This window comes from Saccopteryx bilineata, chromosome 11, assembly GCF_036850765.1.
Source record: "Saccopteryx bilineata isolate mSacBil1 chromosome 11, mSacBil1_pri_phased_curated, whole genome shotgun sequence".
In the NCBI taxonomy this organism is placed as follows: domain Eukaryota; kingdom Metazoa; phylum Chordata; class Mammalia; order Chiroptera; family Emballonuridae; genus Saccopteryx; species Saccopteryx bilineata.
In genome coordinates, this window is record NC_089500.1 from 58,353,383 (window position 1) to 58,372,060 (window position 18,678).

Genomic DNA, 18,678 nt, shown 5'->3' on the forward strand with positions numbered 1-18,678 from the left:
TAAAAAAGAGTCATAATTGTATATTCATGCCTGAGAAATAATTAAATAAATAACAATAATGGTAAAATTTATTGAGCACTTACAAGTGCCAGGTATTGTGCTCAGATATTTACAAGCATTATCTCATTTAATTTTTACAACAATCTTGTGAGGTAAATAGTTTTATTATCTTGCCTGACCTGTGGTGGTGCAGTGGATATAGTGTCAATGTGGAATGCCAAATCGCTGGTTCAAAACCCTGGGCTTTCCCAGTCAGGGCATGTACAAAAAGCAACTATAAATTGATCCTTCCTGCTCCTCCCCACCTACCTCCCCACCTTTTTCTCTCTCTAGTCTCTAAAATCAATAAATAAAATCTTAAAAAAATATAGTTTTACTATCTTTATATATGTGATAGAGCCAGGAAATAAAGCCAGATTTCAATGAGCCTAGGCTCTGCTACTAAGCAATTTCTTTAAAAATATTTTTAAAATTGACTTTAAAGAGGGGGATGGAGAGAGAAGTATCAACTCATAGTTGCTTCACTCTAGTTATCCATTACTTGCTTGTCGTATGTGCCTTGACCAGGCAAGCCTAGGGTTTTGAACTGGCCACCTCAACATTACAGGTTGATGCCCTATCCACTGTGCCACCACAGGCCAGCCCCAAGCTATTTCTTAAAACAGCCAGGATAGCCTGACCAGGTGGTGGCATAGTGGATAGAATGTCAGCCTTGGACGCTGAGGACCCAGGCTGAAAACCCTGAGGTCATTGGCTTGAACGCGGGCTTGCCAGCTTGAGCGCAGGGTCACTGGTTTGAGTGTGGGATCATAGACATGATCCCATGGTCGCTGACTTGAGCCCAAATGTTGCTGGTTTGAACAAGAGGGTCACTGGCTCAGCTGGAGCCCCTCCCCCCATCAAGCACATATGAGAAGCCATCAATGAACAACTATGAGTTGATGCTTCTCATCTCTCTCCCTTCCTGTCTGTCTGTTCCTCTCTCCGTCTCTTGTGCGCATGTGCATGCGCAATTAAATAAATAAATAAATGCCAGAATAAATGAGGTAAGAATTGCTATTGAGTTGGAAGGAGACAGCAAGGGTTCTGTTACAGAATAAAATTAACCATTTTATTGTGGTAAAATATACCTAACATGAAATATACCATTATAAGTGTGAATGAAGCATTCAGTACATTCACAATGTTGTGCAGCCATCATCATCATCTATCCACAGAACTGTTTTTATTTTGCCAAACTGAAACTCTGCACCCATTAAACACTAACTCCTCATTCCCTTTATCCCTATCCCTTCATAACCACCATTCTACTCTCTGTCTCTATGAGTTTGACTATCTAGATTCTTCATATAAGAGGAATCCTACAGTTTTTATTCTCTTGTTTCTGGCTTATTTTCCTTAGCATAATGTCTTCAAGATTCATTCATACTATAGCCTGTGCTAGAATTTCCTTTTTAAGGCTGAATAACATTCTATTGTATATGTATCTACTACATTTTGCTTTTCATACATCTGTCAGTAGACACCTGTGTTGTGTCCAGCTTTTGGCTATTGTGAATAATATTGTTATGAACATCAAATGTTTTTGTTCTTAATCAAACCAAACCAAACCAAGCCAAACCAAACCAAACCAAAATACAGAAATAAAAACCCTCCAGGAAAACAAATCCTAGAGAGGAAAGTGTGTGTGTGTGTACATACCTGGACATTAAAAAAAAAACATGATTATTTATTTATTTATCTATTTATTTATTTATTTATTTCAAGTGAGAGGAGGGGAAGATGGAGAGACAGACTCCTGCATGCACCCCAACCGGGATCCACCTGGCAACCCCCATCTAGGGCTGATGTTTAAATCAACTGAGCTATCCTCAGGGCCCAGAGCTAACACTTGAACTAATCAAGCCACTGATTGCAAGAGGGGAAGAGAGAGAGAAGGGGGAGTGGAAGGGAAAGAGAAGCAGATGGTTGCTTCTCATGTGTGCCCTGACCGGCATCGAACCTGAGATGTCACCATGCCACGCCGATACTCTATCCACTTAGCCAATAGGCCAGGGCCGAAAATGCCATGATTTTGAATTGGTCAGATATCTACAGATCATTTCCCAACTTCCTCAAAGCCAATCACTCCTGTTTCTGTTCTTCTATAATTATTTTCAGTTGCTTATTTTAAAGCATACCATATATTGGATTGTTTGTTTAAATCCATTTAGACCATCAAGTTCTTCAGTACTGAAACTAGATATTAGACTTTCTTGTGTCTGCCCTAGTCTATACCATAGCACTCGGCCCAAAACAGGTCATCATCCAACAACTGGAAGAAATAAATACAAAAACCCCCAATCCTCATTTTCAGAAAACCCTAGAAAACTATCTTCTATTTATGAAGTATCTCATTAATAGACTGAAATGTCTATAACTTTACATATATGTGGCTTATATTTCAAAGGTGATTCAAATCTTGTAATATAATTTTTAAAAGCTTACTATTTGCCAAACACTATGCTAAGCATTTTATTCACACTATATCATTTAGTACTCACATGCAATATTAAATATAGGTTGTATTGTTGTAATTCATAGATAAGGTCATAGAATTTAGGTGCACAAAGGACAAAAAGTGATGGAGCCTGGAGTTCAGCCTGTCTGATGTCCGAGTCTGTGCTCTTCACCCATATCTAGTCTAGGTTTTCTTAGGGCTCTACAAAGAAGCCTGTGTGTTCAGGGACTGTCAGAAGTCAGTGAAGGTGTCAAGTATGGATTTAGAGTTCATAGACATCTTTAGATTTCTTCTTGTTTAGTTTCTTTTCAGAATGATTGTATCTGTGGGAGAAAACATTATTAGCTACAGAGACTCTGGTTGCTTATAAGTGCTCTAATCTTTGCAATCTAGAGAAGGAAAATGGAATGAGTAAGAAGAAAAGATGGATTCAATGAAAATGTACAATTTTGGAGGCAAAACTATTGATCTAAACAATTTAGGATACTTATATATGGCCTTCCTCTGCTCCTGGTGTGGGGTGAGATCAACACTTGGTAAGAATGGGACAGATGGATCCACTCACACATTCCTGATAGAAGTGTGAACTATAACAACCCTTTGAATAAGTAGTATGTATTACATCTTGAAATAGAAAATATCTTTGATCCAGTTGTTCCACCACTGGGAATCTCCTTGTGGAAATAAAAACATCTTATGATAAGGATAAGATAAGGATGTTTATTGCAGTGCTAACAGTTGTGATAAAAGCCTAGATCTCTTTACGTATTCATAATAAGGAACAAATGGTACCATAGAAAGATAATCTATTCTATGGATTCAGCTATTAAAAGATTGAGTTAGATCTATGCCAACTGCCTTGGTCAGATATCCATAATATACTGTTAGGTGTGTTAAGCCTAATCCGGAGGGACCCGAAACATTGAAGACACGAACAAAGTCCGTCGATTACACACCAAAGCTTTATTGTCTAGCTTGGCCAAGCAGCGGCTACTCCGACAGTGGTCTGAGGGAGCGCGCGCCGGCCCTTTGTTCTACTTGGTTTTTATAGTTTTGTAAGTGGGAAGTACAGAAGCAAAAATTGTAATTAGGAGCCCTTTACCACTATTGGTTATAGTCACATGTCCTTTAACATGATAGGACCATGTTCAATTTGCAAGCCATACATCCTTTTGGAGAAAACAAAATTTACAAGTCAACACAATGGCAGAAAGATATCTTTTTACATATTAAAAGGCATTCCTATATTATCTAGTGTTCATCTGATATCTCTCTGTCCAGAGTCACACGTGTTAACTACACACATTTACATAGGAGAGGTAGTTTCTGTGGGGACAAATGCCCGCAAATGGCTCATAGTTATAAGAAAAGGTTTATTTTGGCTTTTCTCTCCCTGCACATGGCTAGCCATTCACCCCTTTCCCCACAGGTGTGGTGGAATGTCTGGGGATCCATGTTTTCCTCCCCTTTGCATTTACAATACAATGCCAAGGGCCATCCTGGTTATGCCAATCACACAGTACAGAGACTATTCTCACAATTTCTCTGCACACCTTAACCCAAATTTATAAAATGTTCTCCAAGCCTCTTAAAATATTAATATTAATTCTGTAGTTTTTGGTACCTTACAACACCTGCGTGTGAAGTGGCTCAGTGGCTCCTCAGGTGAATAAAGAAATTACATATAATATGTCAGAATTCTTGGGGGAAAAACCCACCAAAACAAACTAGCTATATTTTTATAAGTATGGATAAAGTTAGGGAGTGATATGCAACCCAGGTAGTTAACACTGGTTATCCTCAGTTGAGAGGAAACTGGGAAGTATAGGAGGAACTTTATTCATTTGCTTTTGGATTGTGTCATTTGTTACAATAAGCACATATTGCTTTTACAGTATAAAAGATTAATTGAGAAATCATATCTTATTCAAAGTATTTTTCATATACAAAGATGATTAATGTATAGTTTTAACTGCGTTAAGTGGTCATATAACCTAAAATCCTAGACATCTTTTTCTAACTCTTCTTCCAGACTTGATTTTACCTGGTGAAGCTTCTGTATGCCTTTTCTTGCCATCTATATTTTTCATAGAAGTCTGACGAATATGTTCAATAAGCTCCACCAATATCACCACACTTTTAAAGCAACACATCCCTGTGATATGTGCTGACCTTGTATATATTTCAGTTGGTTATCACTCTCCAGCATATCTATCTGTTTTAGAAAGAGCTCTTTCTGTGGAATGATGGTTACAATTATGTTTTGCCTCAGCATCCTGTTACTCCAGTGGTTCTCAAAGTGTGTGCCAGGGCACACTGGTGCACCCTAGAAGATTTCCAGGAGCGCCTTATGGTATTCCAGAGAAATATGTGCCTGTTGGGAACCAAAAATTCAACAGGGTTTTTGGAGTTTAGATTCTGGGGGGACAGAGGTGTGGGGAATAGGCTGTAAGCTGACAGTCTGCCCAACCCCCTACCTCACTTGCCTGATTAGGTTGCAAAAGGCTATTAAGCTGTGGTGCTGGATTGTTTACCTCCCATGTTCCCTGGAAAGACTGGAGGCAAGTTTCTTCTATCTTTTGTTTGGTGTAAAGTTAAGATGATATGTATGGTGGGAGTTTCTGCACTCAACACAATTAAGAGTAAAAAGCGAGGAATTCTTTAATGTATTAATGAGGAAATGAGAGTTTCCCTTTCAAATATATGCCCAAACATTGAAGAAAGTGCTAGGACACATCAGGCTCATGTTTCTCATAAACACAAGAATGAAAAAACTTAACACATTCGGGCTGGGACCTGCCGAATTTACTAAATCTTACTAAGAATGTATCTATATATTGCAATATATTAAAAGATAACTTTTTTGTTGTTTCTTTATTTTTTTAACCCCTCTTTTTTACGAATTCTAAAAAGCATAACTCAAAAAATGTAACATAAAAATGTTTTTTAGTGTCAGAATAAATTGAATTTTGTCGTATTTATTTTGTTTAATTACCATAAAAGCATGCTTGGACTTTATTTTTTTCTTTAATATCTGACTTAATTATTATAACATATTTCTCAGAAATTTGTATATAGTGCGCCTACAATTATTTGTAGAATTTTAAACGTGCCCAACTTCAAAAAGTCTGAGAACCACTGCATTACTCTGTCAGGTGAAAGGTTTCCAATCCTCACCTTATAAGTACAATTTAGCAGATTTCTACACCATTGACCTTCTTCTTGATCCACTCCTGGCTTTCTTGGCAGCTGACTCTCTGTAGCACTCTAATAACAGAAGCGGGAAGCAACACAATAAAGGAAAGAGGGTACTTATAAAATCTGGGGGAGAGGTAGAAGAGCAGGCTCTGGATGAGGCTCTCCAGGATTGACTCCCAGGGCAAAACTGAACTGGACCACCAGGGCAGCAACCGCCTTTGAGGCCACTTTTTTCACTTCTGACCCAAGGAACAGGAAGCCGGACTCAAGAAGAAGCTACTGCTTCTGCTGACTCTGCAATAACTAACTGCCTCTTAATGTCCAGCAAAGTAGCACATGAGTGCTGGAATGCTGATCAGAAAGCCTCAAGTCTCTGTGCTCTTGCCTCAGCAGAAAAACAGCCAGAAGGCACAGAAAACTGGCTTCCTCTGTCTCCCTTATAACTTTCTAATATCACATGAGTGTAACTCACTGGTTGAACTTATTTCAAGAACAGAATTCTAGCTGCAAAGGAGCATTCACATTTGCCTCTCCTGCTTGAATGGAAGCTTGTAAGGGCTGAAACCATGTCTATTGGCTCACCAGTATTTCACCTACCATTGTGCCGGGCACATAGCAATAACTTAACATTAATGTTAATAAGGTAACAGTTCTGGAACCAGGCATTATTCTAAGCTCTTTGTGTGTATCAACTCATTTAATTCTCATAACAAACCTCACATGTAGGAATTATTCTCCCCAGTTGACAAATGCAGAATGGGCAGAGAGTGGTGAAATAAGTTGCAAAGACCATATAGTGGAGAACAGGCTTTGAACCCATCAGTTCAGGACCAAAGCCTCAATATTTATTGAAAGTATGCCCATTTAAATGTTTACTGAATTAAACTATGTGGATAATTGATCATAATACACTTATAATTATAGAAAACCTCAATAAAGTTTAACATATTTAACTATGGAGAAGAACATGGTATACTTTGTTAACATTTGTATTGGAAATTGTTTTTTTTTTTATCCTCACCAAACCCATAAGAGATAATCTGTCCAAATGTGAATATTGCTTCAAGTAAGTTGAAGTAATATTCAAGGCCTTCATATCTCTAAGACTATAGAAAACTTGGGAGCTAGAAAAATATGCTTGAGTTTATATTTTTTGCTTAGGAGACCTCAATATTCTGCATTAATCAGTGTAAAAAAAAGCAGTGAACATTAGGCTCCCTGTTTCTCTATTCCTAGCTTAACTGTTAGAAAATAGAGAAGTCAATTCCATTATAAATCCTTGCCTTAATCACTCTTGGTGGTCATTTTATTGTGGTTTTGGAAAGAGCAAAAATTGACAGGATGAAAAATTGGGTAGTTTTCATTTCCATATTTTCCAAATTCACCTGTTTTCATTTCCATATTTAACAATAAAGGTAACGTTTGCTGTTATAAGGTTGTTCTGAGTAGCGTGTGATAATGTTTATAAAGTTCTTTGAACTGTTAGAGGAAAGTACCCAAGCACAAAGCACTGAAATAGTGTGCTATTTAATGAGGGGTAGATAATTCAGGAGGGCTCTGAGTCACTATTTCTTAATGCAATGGTCTTAAATAAAATAGAATTATTCTAAAGACAATTAATGTATTCTTAAACTGCCACATATTTAAACTCATATAGATATGAAGACTATACCTATATGCTTTTAGAAGCAATATTGAAAAGAGAAAAACAGTTGATTGCAAAGGTGATTATTTAAATAAGCAGAGGTTTCTTAATGATATATAGACTAGGAAACTGGAATACATCCAATTTCGGCTTCCGATTGAACTCAGGATGGATGGGCAGCCAGCCATTGTCCCATGAGTGACTGGGAACTTCCTCAGCATGCTATTTCTGCTAAAATTGGCTGTTGCAGACTGGAGATTCCCTTAAGCTTCTGGTAAAAGAAGTATCCATCTAGCTGTGAAGGAACCAGTTCAGTCAAGTCTAACTTGCCCATGGATGAGAGTTCTTAGGCAAGAAAAAAAAAAAAAAAAAAAAAAAAAAAAAAATAAAAGAAAAAGAAAAAAAGAAAAAAAAACCCTAATGCATTTGTATCAGTTTTAGGGTTGTCATTTTACAACTGAACATATGTGGGGCACCATCTGTGACATGAATGTCAATTTCAACATTTAAATAAAATATCATTTTATTGGTTTTAGAGAGAGGAAGGGAGGGAGCAAGAAAGAGATGGGAAGATCAATCTGTCCCTGTATGTGCCCTGATTAGGAATCGAACCAGCAACCTCTGAGCTCCCAGGGGATGCTCTAACCAACCATGCTATCCAGTCAGGGAAGTCAACCTCAACACTTAGAAAATACTAAGCTCCCTTTTTATAAACATACAATTTTTTTGTATTTCTTTTTAATGACAATTGTAATTTCAAAATAAATTTTGTGAGTAAAAAAAAATCGAAGCAATGTAAATTTGAAATATGTTTTTCAAATTATTTAAGCACTCCTAACCTCTGAGGTTTTTCATGGCTGAAGATACATTAATTACTCTTGTGTAGCACAGTCCTCTGTAAATGCTAAGTTAGCTATTCTGGAGAACTATTTCCAGACGGGCTCTGATAACTGGGCTGTACCTGAAAACTCGGACTTTGCGCCTCTTCCTAGACCGCTGTCCCATTTGTCTCGTTAATAGTATATTCCAATAAACTGGCCTGCTGTTTCATGTCCGCAGCACCAATATGTCCTTTGTTTCGTGGTGCCTGTAGGGATTTAATTTCAGGTAGTACCACAAAGGTTTCTTTACAGCACACTTATCTACTTCATTTAATGTTTCTGTCCCCATTACCTCAGCAATCGGTTAAAGGTTTGTCAGCAACTTCGCTGCCGGGCTTTTCTCACTTCGCTCCGTGTACTACATGCTACCCTAAATGATGCCGATGGAATTCACTTCCAATATGTGAACGTGACAACTGCTTTGGTTTGGGTCTATCATTAACCCAAACTGAGAAAAGACTATGGCAACTGAACGCTGGGGATTTTGACTTTTATTTCTAGCTTGATACGTGTGCCTTCTCAGATCTCCGCAACGACGCGTTTGTTTCCTACACGAGGTGCGTTTTCTCATCTGCTTTTGCATCACTAAAGAGAATTCGGGAAGCAGTGGAAGTTAGATTGGAATACGACAATTTATTTACCTCTAGCAATAGAGAAACGGACAAAATTAGCAAACCGACAAACCTCGGTATGTCTTCCACAGAGCATATATATATATATATATATATATACACATATACATATATATATATATTTTAAACTGGGGGATCTCGGGTCAGTCTCCAAAAGTTTTTTTATTTTTTCTTTTAAGCGCAAACCCTGCGCTTAAAAGAAAACGCAGTGAAAGCCAAAACGACTGTCAGCGCGCCACACCCCACTCGCCTCAAACAGACGTCTCTTTCCCGCCCGCAAGCAAACACTACTACAATTCCCAGCAAGCATCGCGCAGAGCCGCGAACGGACCGGGCCCGGGGCGGGGGCTCTGCCCTTCGGATGGAGCATGCTGGGAGTTGTTGTGAATGAGTCTGACTACTCTTTCCTTTTTTTAGGCATTCCTACTTGGAAGATAGCGACGCATTGCCCTAGCAGGTTCTTCAGTTTCGTAATAGGAGCTAAAAGCTGAGGAACGATTGCGCCCTCTCGCCCTGCGCTGCGCACCGAGGGTCTTAGCTCCGCCTCCTGTCCACACCCGTTCCCTTGACAGCTGGGCTCAACTCCGCCCGGCGGAGAGGCCGGGAGCGCGCAAGCGCACTAGCCCGCGCCGCGTAGAGCGGAACTCGAGGACGGGACGAGCGCTAGGGGCTACTGGCCGCTGGGGCGCGCACGTAGGCACGCAGAAATCGTCACGTGGGGCGTCGAGGATCGCAGTGCGCGTGGCCGGGTGGCTGGTGTGGGGTTGAGTCAGTTGTGAGACCCCGAGCTGCTGACCCAGCGGGCGGCCCACCCACCCCGCGACAGAGCTGCAGGTGACAGGGTGCGGGAGCCGTGAACTGGCCCTGTCACAGAGCTCGGCCGAACCGTCGCCACCGCCGCCGTCCCCCGTCCCCACAGCCAGCAGATCGCCACCGCGGGCGCGCCCCCGCTCTGCGCTGTCTCTCCGATGGCGTCCGCCCCTGGGGCCATGGCGAAGCACGAGCAGATCCTGGTCCTCGACCCTCCCACAGACCTCAAATTCAAAGGTAGGCCGGAAGGCGGCCGCTCTGGACTCGGGTCGGGCGGGCGGCGGGCTTGATCTGGGGTGGGTGACGGGTGTGGAGGGACTGCCTGAGGTCGGTCCGGAGTGCGCGGCCCCTCCCCCACGCTCCAGCACTTCCATTCTCCGGCGGGGTCTCGCTCCGGCCCTCGGGAGGCCTGCCCGGCGCCCAGGCCCTCTCCCTGGCCCGCCCGCTTGCGCCTCGGTACGCGCGTCGGCCCGCGGCCCGGGAGAGGCGGAGAGGCCCTGCCCTGCCGCCGCCATCTTGCAGTCCCGCGGGGGCGCTTCTTGGTGCTGCCCGCGCTGCCGCCCGCGCCCGGCACTTGTCCTTGGCCCCCGAGGGCCCACGGGCGTTGTCCGCGAGGGTGTGGGTGGGTGGTGACCTTAGAGCGTGCACTTCGGGCTGCGGCGGACGGGGACGCGGGTGGGGGCGGGGGCTCCGGGGCTGGCGCAAGTGCGTCCGTCGCCCGCGCGGGTTGTCAGGCGGTGGGAGGCGAGGCCGGCGGCGGCGCAGCGGCCGCTGGGCGCGGGTCCGAGAGGGAACCCCCTCCTGGGCTCCCGTTCCCTCCGACCGCCTCTGAGGCGGGGCGGGTGGAGCCCGTCCTCGGTCCTCGCCGAGGGTGTTACTACCGAACCTTTCCGTCCCTTTTTATTAGCGAGTGTCAGGTACATGGAGCGCTGGGGAGGCAGAGAAGCCCGGGAAGTCTTCCCCGGGTGTTTTGGCGGAGACCCAAGCGCGTGCGGGCAGGAAAGCTCTGCGTCGGTTTGAGAATTGATAGTAGTAGGTTAATAGTAGACGTCTTCTCGGTCCAATGATAAGACTTTTCAGCCTCCCTTCCCTGTAGGGCAGACCCGGTGTTCGTCTGTTCTTGTTTAGCCCTTCAATTTAGCTCTTTTGCTGCGGAATCTTCAGTGCTTGTGACTTTTGCCCTTACGTTTGTGCTTTCCCAGCCTTCGAGAAGGTTGATAAGGTGTCACTCGACTCTGGAGCACCGTTGATTTATTTTGCAGCATTGCCTGTGATAAACGATCTGATTTGGTGACTCTTGAGGAATCCAAGAGGCCATTTGACCCATTTGCTTTTTAATATGTAGAGTCTGTAAGAGATTTAAATTGAACAGATTTCTTTTTAGGAGTACTGAAAGTGTGTGAAGATCCCCAAATAGAAAGCAGATTCCTTGCTATCTTAAGTTTAGTCTAAAGTGAATCCCCATTTGGATGATTTAGTGTCGTGTTTTGCAGTTTCGGCAGCTATGATGAAAACAATTTTTGTGAAGTGTATAGCCATTCCAGTGCTTAAAAATATTATTTTTTATTGTACAAGATTGAGCCCCAAAGAAAAACGAATTGTTTTACATAGAAAATGTTTTAAATAGTTTTAGGAATTTAAAAATATTGTAATTCATGTAAGAGTAATGTATAATTCCGTTATTTTGTAAGCTTTTTCGTGCATTTACAAATTCCTTTGAATGGAAATGTATGTGAGCTGCTTGTTAGGTAAGGATTTGGTTTTAAGAGGGATATCTTCTTAGGGGCACTGAGTGCATTTTATTGTATCAAGTTGATCTGTGTGGCATGATTTTACATAATTTTACCTGAAAGGAAAGAAATCATTGAATAATCATTAAATTTTTCCCATAATTTATTTTGATCTGACTTTTTTTTGTGACGGACACGTAGGGACAGACAGACAGGAAGGGGGAGAGATGAGAAGCATCAATTCATTGTGGCACCTTAGTTGTTGGTTGCTTGCTTTCTCATATGTGCCTTGTGGGGGGGGGTAGAGCAGACAGAGTGACCCCTTGCTCAGGCCAGCCACCTGCCAGCGACTTTGGGGTTTCGAACCTGGGTCCTCTGCATTCCAGTCCGACGCTGTATCCACTGCGCCACCGCCTGGTCAGGCTCGATTTTACTTTTTGATAGACTGAGTTAACAGAAAATTTCCTCTACTATATAACCATGTGTGTTGCTGTTAGGGACTTAGAAGCCTTTAAAACTAGTTTTAGGCCAGGACATTTTCCCAGTTTGAAGCTTTCTCCCTAGAGAAGTTGTAAAGTTACCATTGGAAGAGACTAATAATAGCAGAGAAGCAAGTTAAAATACCAAAACCCCTACACAGTGACTTACCATGTATTTCACTTAGTTTAGATATTGAAGAATTACTAGCTGTTATACAATGTGTCCGTAAAGTCATGGTGCACTTTTGACTGGTCACAGGAAAGCAATAAAATAGAATAGAAATGGGAAATTTGCACCAAATAAAAGGAAAACTCTCCCAGTTTCATACCTATTCAGTGCAGTTCGATGTGGGCTCACGCACAGTTTTTTTTGTGTATTTTTCTGAAGTTGGAAACGGGGAGGCAGTCAGACTCCCACATGCGCCCAACCAGGATCCACCCGGCATGCCCACCAGGGGGCAATGCTCTGCCCATCTGGGGTGTTGCAACCAGAGCCATTCTAGCTCCTGAGGCAGAGGCCATAGAACCATCCTTGGTGCCTGGGCCAACTTTGCTCCAGTGGAGCCTCGGCTGCGGGAGGGGAAGAGAGAGACAGGGAGGAAGGAGAGGGGGAGGGGTGGAGAAGCAGATGGGCGCTTCTCCTGTGTGCCCTGGCCAGGAATCGAACCCGGGACTCCTGCACGCCAGGTTGACACTCTACCACTGAGCCAACCGGCCAGGGCTTTGTGCACAGATTTTTTAGGGCTCCTTAGGTAGCTATCCCGTATAGCCTCTACAAACTCGTCACTGACTGATGGCTTACCAGAATGGGGGTTTCTCCACCAAACTGCCGGTTTCCTTCAACTGCTTATCCCACCAAGTAATGTTATTCCTATGTGGTGGTGCTTCGTTATAAACGCGCCAGTATTCACGTTGCACTTTGGTCATGGATTCAAATTTAGCGAGCCACAGAACACACTGAACTTTCCTCTGTACCGTCCACATCTCGACTGGCATGGCCTTGGGCTGTTCCGCTGTATATACGGTGTTACGCCATCATCTGCGCATGTGGGCATGCTGCCACATCATCCTACAGAAACTGGGAGGGTTTTCCTTTTATTTGATGCAGAGTTCACATTTCTATCATCTTTTGTTGCTTTCCTGTGACTGGTCAAAAGTGCACCATGACTTTACAGACACACTGAAGAACAAACAGATTGTTCTAGTGTTATGGATAAAACTAATTTACAAGGCCCATTTAAAAAAGGCTGGACATCAATGACTGCCTTTTAAGTATTTCATTGAAATTTTTAAAAACATATTCAGTTGGATCATTTATTTCGTGAACATTTACTGAAAGCTTTGTGCTAAATCTATATTTATTAGAGTTTAAACAATGAGTAATTCATTCAACAGGTATCACCTTATATTTTGGGATTCAGTGCGAAGCATGGTGGAGAAAAGATTAAGTTTGTTGTTTAATGGAGAAAGCATACAGTTAACAGTAAAGTGCATTAAGTTGTAGCTTTGCCTCTGAAGAACTTCGAGGCTATTGAGGGAGAAAGAAGACATATAGTTAGAGGCAAGACAAGTATGAGGAAAGGTTCTTCCTTTTGGTCCTTCCCCCATTCCTTTAGGAAGCTTTCTAGGAAGAAGCTTGTTTTCATTTGGGTGTGTGGTGGGAGAGTTGGGCAAGGGAGTGATGGTTTGCTCTGGGGATGTGAGAGAAATGTGTGGTTTATACTTAGAGGCCCAATGGTTTGCTGTGTGCTTTTGTTTGAAGGTGTAATGGGGAAGATTGGAAAAGTGGAAGGGTAGGATGAATTAGGAGATGGCATTTGGTGTCATTTGATTCTTTTCTCATTGTTACTCTTTCAGTAAAAGGTAGTTTGCCTTGTTGGAATTCTGTTTGTATTCTAATGCAAGTTCAACACAAAGTGAGGACATTCATTTTGAATCACCAATCTCCTTATGCTTAGTTTGATGATATAAAAAGTCATTTAACTCTGACTTGCTCTAAATTGCCTATAATTTTAAATTTGTCTTTGTCTGTTAAGGATAGTTTTTCAGAATGTCATTTTCTAGTAGGCATATTGGAATTATTTTGACTATATTTCACTGATATGGTTTCTCCAAGAGTCACTCATTTAATCATTCTGAGATTGAGTAGTGAATTTTTTCTGTTATATGTGTAACATAATCATCATGATATCAATTATCAGCACTTAGCACAATTGCGGAGAAGCAAATACCAGTTTAATACATTTTCTGCATACCTCAATATTATTCAAAACATTTATTGTTTTATGTGGCTGTTAATATATGAAACTGGTTTTATAATGATGTAATGAATTCTAAAGTAACAGTTTTGTTACATTAGTAAAAAAAAATGTAGATATTTTCAAATTCTGTTGATTAAACGCTGGTAGTAATTTGTCCTAGAATCCGGAAATTTATTACACATGAGATACTATTTTTTTTCCTTGAAAATTTTACTATTGTAAATTTTTTTTTGTATTATATAATGTTTTATTTTTCCTACCTATTTGTAGTCTTGGAGAAAAGTTCGAAGGAAAATGTTTCAAAAATGCTAAAATATGTTCTTTCTCTTAATCATCAGAGAAAGAGAAAAATAGACCAAACTCATTGTTTTGAAGGTGGTCCATAATAATAACAGATCAGGAAAAAAATTAAGCTCTGTAAAGCAGCAAGGGACCTATGATATGTCAACCATAGCATCTTTGAATAGCTGCACATTACTAAGAGGAAGCACAAGTGAAGATACAGAATACTACTACTCATGGTTATCTGGCACATTTTTAGGTGTTTCAGATGAGCCTCACAGATTTCACAGTGGCTACATCAAACCCCTGGGGTGATTGCTGGGGGAGGGGGAGGTATAGATGTCATATTATTACACAATTCTTTAAAAGCTTTCAAATAGCTTTAGATTACCCACTGGATAAAAGCCTGATTTTTTTTTTAAAGTATGCCATACAAGCCTTTCCATGATGTGCTGTATCCTCTTCTAATGTGTTTATTTGCACACTTCCATATTTTCGTCCCTGAGAAAGAAAACTTTTCTCATATCCAAACTTGTTTGTTTGCTGTTTTTTTTTTTTTTTTCAGGTTAAAGTAAAAACCCTTACGATTTATATTTAAACTGTCTTCCATCAGATATTTTCCTACTCATGTTTTTAACCACTGGCTTCTTCCTTTAAACGTATACATGTATGTAGGTCTTGTATTTCACAAGCAAACTAAAAAAAGGGTTACTTCCTTAACCCCTAACTCTTTCTGTCCTGGTACACGTTCCTTTCTGACCTCTATTTTCTTTGCAGTCAGACTTCTTGGAAAAATAGTCCATATGCACTGTCTCTCCAGCTCACCTTCTGTCCATCTTGTGGTCTCTGTCTTGACTACTTACTGATTGCTAACTGCACTGATCACTTCCAGTGTTTATCTTGTTTGTCTCTCTTTGGCACTGGACATTGTTGACAGTTCTTTTTAAAAATTCACTTCTTTAGAGTTCTATGATATAGTTTTCTTTTAATTTTCTTCTTTGCTCCTTTCTTTGTCTCATTTGTGGTCTTCGTTTTCTTAAATGCTAATGTTTCTAAGATTCTGATTTGGTGTCAGATTTATCTCTGAACTTTTCTTGTTCAGTCTCATTGTTTTGAGGGTTTCTCCTCTTTATTCCTCTCTCCTGTGTACATGTTACACACTGTAATCTGTATTTTAACTCAGACTTATAGTCAGTTTTAGAATACATACTAATTACTTGCTGACTATGGATTTGAGTGTTATTCAGACATCTCAAACTCATTCATATACCAAACTGGTTTTTACTACCCAAACCTACTCTTTTTCCCATGTTTTTTATTTTTTAGTGGCATCATGAGTACTCATACCAGAAATACTCTGCATTTCTAATATTAAAATTTATGTTTTATACCCCAGAGATAACTCTTGAACCTGTCTTTTTTAATGTGTCTCTGTTTTTAAATTTACTTGATATAATTCATTCAGTTATACAATAGAGGTGTGAGTTTTTGCTATATGTAATACATAGTGAATAAATGTTAGAACTACAGTTTAGAGTAAAATAAGATCTTTTTTCATGAGGCAGTACTAATGGGAGAGAGAGACACTATGTAATCAGAAGAAGAAAATGTATCAATAGCTATGAAGAGGTATGTAGTGCTATGAGACTATAAAATGGACTTTGATCTGATCAGGGAAGGCTCTCACAATTGGACTAGGATTTCCTAAGAAAGAGTAGAAGTTATTTGGGTGAGGAAGAAAGGAAAATGTAGTAGAAAGATCCTACGGCAGAAGGGAACACGCAACACTTACATGTTATTTAACATAAAATTTAACATGTTAAATAACATGTTATTTACAAGGCTGATTCAGTTTGACAGGAGTGGAAACAGCCAAGATGAGTGTGGTGTTGGTTTAGTAGGTTAATTAAGGAGTTCTGTTTTTATCCTAACCCCCGAGGGAATTTAAGTGAGGGGAATGGTAGATGTAGAGGGAATGGAGTGATATCACATTTGTATTTAAACACGTGTGTGTATGTGTGTGTATGTATGTGTATGTAATTCTGGTAGCAATATGAAGTTTATTAGAGGAGAGATGGAGGTGAATTAGGCATTGCTATAGCCCATACAAGAGGTGATGATGGGCTGAGAATGGTGTTGGAGGTGATGGAAAGTTAAAGAGGTACAAACCAATGTGACCTGGCGGTCTGTTAGATGTGTGCACTGAGAGTAGAGGTATCTTGGATATCTCTTGAGATTTCTGTTTTACTGAGATTTCTGAGATAACTGGAGGAATGGTGATGTTATGCACTGAGCCAAGAAACGTGGTATGTCTGGATGAGGACCAAATGCGTTTTGGGGGGTGTGCAGGAGAGTGATAGGAAGAAGAAGAACATGATCTCATTAGATACGTTAGATATGTTTAAGTCCTTTCAAGATACTAAATAAGAGGTGATTAGTAGGCATTTGATTATGGGAATGTGTTACTCAGGGAGAGTTCTGGGTTTTGGATTATTTCTTTAGTTCAAGGGATTATTTTTAATCTTTTCTCTGGTATTTACCAGATTGGTCTCCGTTATAGTAGTGTCCCTCTCTCTTCAGTCTGTCTTCCACACTGCTATTATTAGAACTACCCTTTGAGAAATGAAAACCTGGTATTGTTGTTCCCTTGGTTAAAGAACTTGTAATATTTCCCCATTATTTGCTTGATATTTTAAGTCCAAAATCCATTCTCTACCTTTTCATTTCTCTTCTGTCCATAGCTTTGGTTATATGAAACCATTTTCCCCAAACACTTAAAGCTGTTGGAAGACTTTTCACATGCTCTGTTCAGAATATCATTCACCCTCATGTCTGTCAGGCTGTCTCCAGTTTAAGAATCACTTCCTCTTGTTAAGTCTTTGATTCTCCCAGTCTTGAGTTGGTCAGTGTCTTCTTTATGCCACTATTGAAGCTTGTGCTTACCTGTAATGACACCACATTACCTAGTATTTATGCTTACATGTTTTTCTCTCCCAAACTGTACTGTGAACTACTTGAGGATATACTCATTTATTTTGTTTGTTTGTTTTTTCTTTACAGAGACAGAGAGAGAGAGTCAGAGGGATAGACAGGGACAGACAGACAGGAACAGAGAGATGAGAAGATGTTTTTCATTGCGGGTTGCAACACCTTAATTGTTCATTGATTGCTTTCTCATATGTGCCTTGACTGCGGGCCTTCAGCAGACCGAGTAACCCCTTGCTTGAGCCAGTGACCTCGGGCTCAAACTGGTGAGCTTTTGCTCAAACCAGATGAGTCCGTGCTCAAGCTGACGAGCTTTGGGGTCTTGAACCTGGGTCTTCCGCATCCCAGTCCGACGCTCTATCCACTGCGCCATCGCCTGGTCAGGCTCATTTATTATTATTTTTTTATTATTTTTTATTTATTTTTATTTTTTTTTCATTTTTCTGAAGCTGGAAACAGAGAGAGACAGTCAGACAGACTCCCGCATGCGCCCGACCGGGATCCACCCGGCCCGCCCACCAGGGGCGGTGCTCTGCCCCCCAGGGGGCGATGCTCTGCCCATCCTGGGCGTCGCCATATTGCGACCAGAGCCACTCTAGCGCCTGAGGCAGAGGCCACAGAGCCATGCCCAGCGCCCGCCCGGGCCATCTCTGCTCCAATGGAGCCTTGGCTGCGGGAGGGGAAGAGAGAGACAGCGCGGCGGAGGGGTGGAGAAGCAAATGGGCGCTTCTCCTGTGTGCCCTGGCCGGGAATCGAACCCGGGTCCTCCGCACGCTAGGCCGACGCTCTACCGCTGAGCCAACCGGCCAGGGCCTATTATTTTTTTATTATTATTATTATTTGTATTTTTCTGAAGTTGGAAATAGGGAGGCAGTCAGACTGACTCCCGCATGTGCCTGACCGGGATCCACCCGGCACGCCTACCAGGGGCGATGCTCTGCCCATCTGGGGTGTTGCTCTGTTGCAACCAGAGCCATTCTAGTGCCTGAGGCAGAGGCCATGGAGCCACCCCCAGCGCCTGGGCCAACTTTGCTCCAATGGAGCCTTGGCTGCGGGAGGAGAAGAGAGAGACAGAAAGGAAGGAGAGGGGAGGGGTGGAGAAACAGATGAGCACTTCTCCTGTGTGCCCTGGCCGGGAATCGAACCCGGGACTCCTGCACGCCAGGCCGACGCTCTACCACTGAGCAAACCTGCCAGGGCCTACTCAATTTATTTTTAAATCCATGGTAACAAGACCTGGCATGGGATACTTGCCCAATAAACATTGATTGTATT

General features: G+C 41.6%; 1 protein-coding gene across 2 annotated transcripts in view; it reads left to right on the plus strand.

Moving 5' to 3' along the window:
* The first annotated feature begins 9,521 nt into the window (after window positions 1–9,521).
* The window catches only part of VAPA (VAMP associated protein A), a 49,220-nt gene continuing 40,063 nt past the window's right edge, over window positions 9,522–18,678 (plus strand). The window contains exon 1 of one of the 2 annotated variants that reach the window (XM_066246664.1): window positions 9,522–9,903. In XM_066246664.1, the coding sequence (XP_066102761.1) occupies window positions 9,825–9,903 (79 nt within the window). In that variant the 5' untranslated portion in view covers window positions 9,522–9,824. The remainder of the gene's footprint in view (window positions 9,904–18,678) is intronic. The other variant, XM_066246665.1, reaches the window with a different exon arrangement.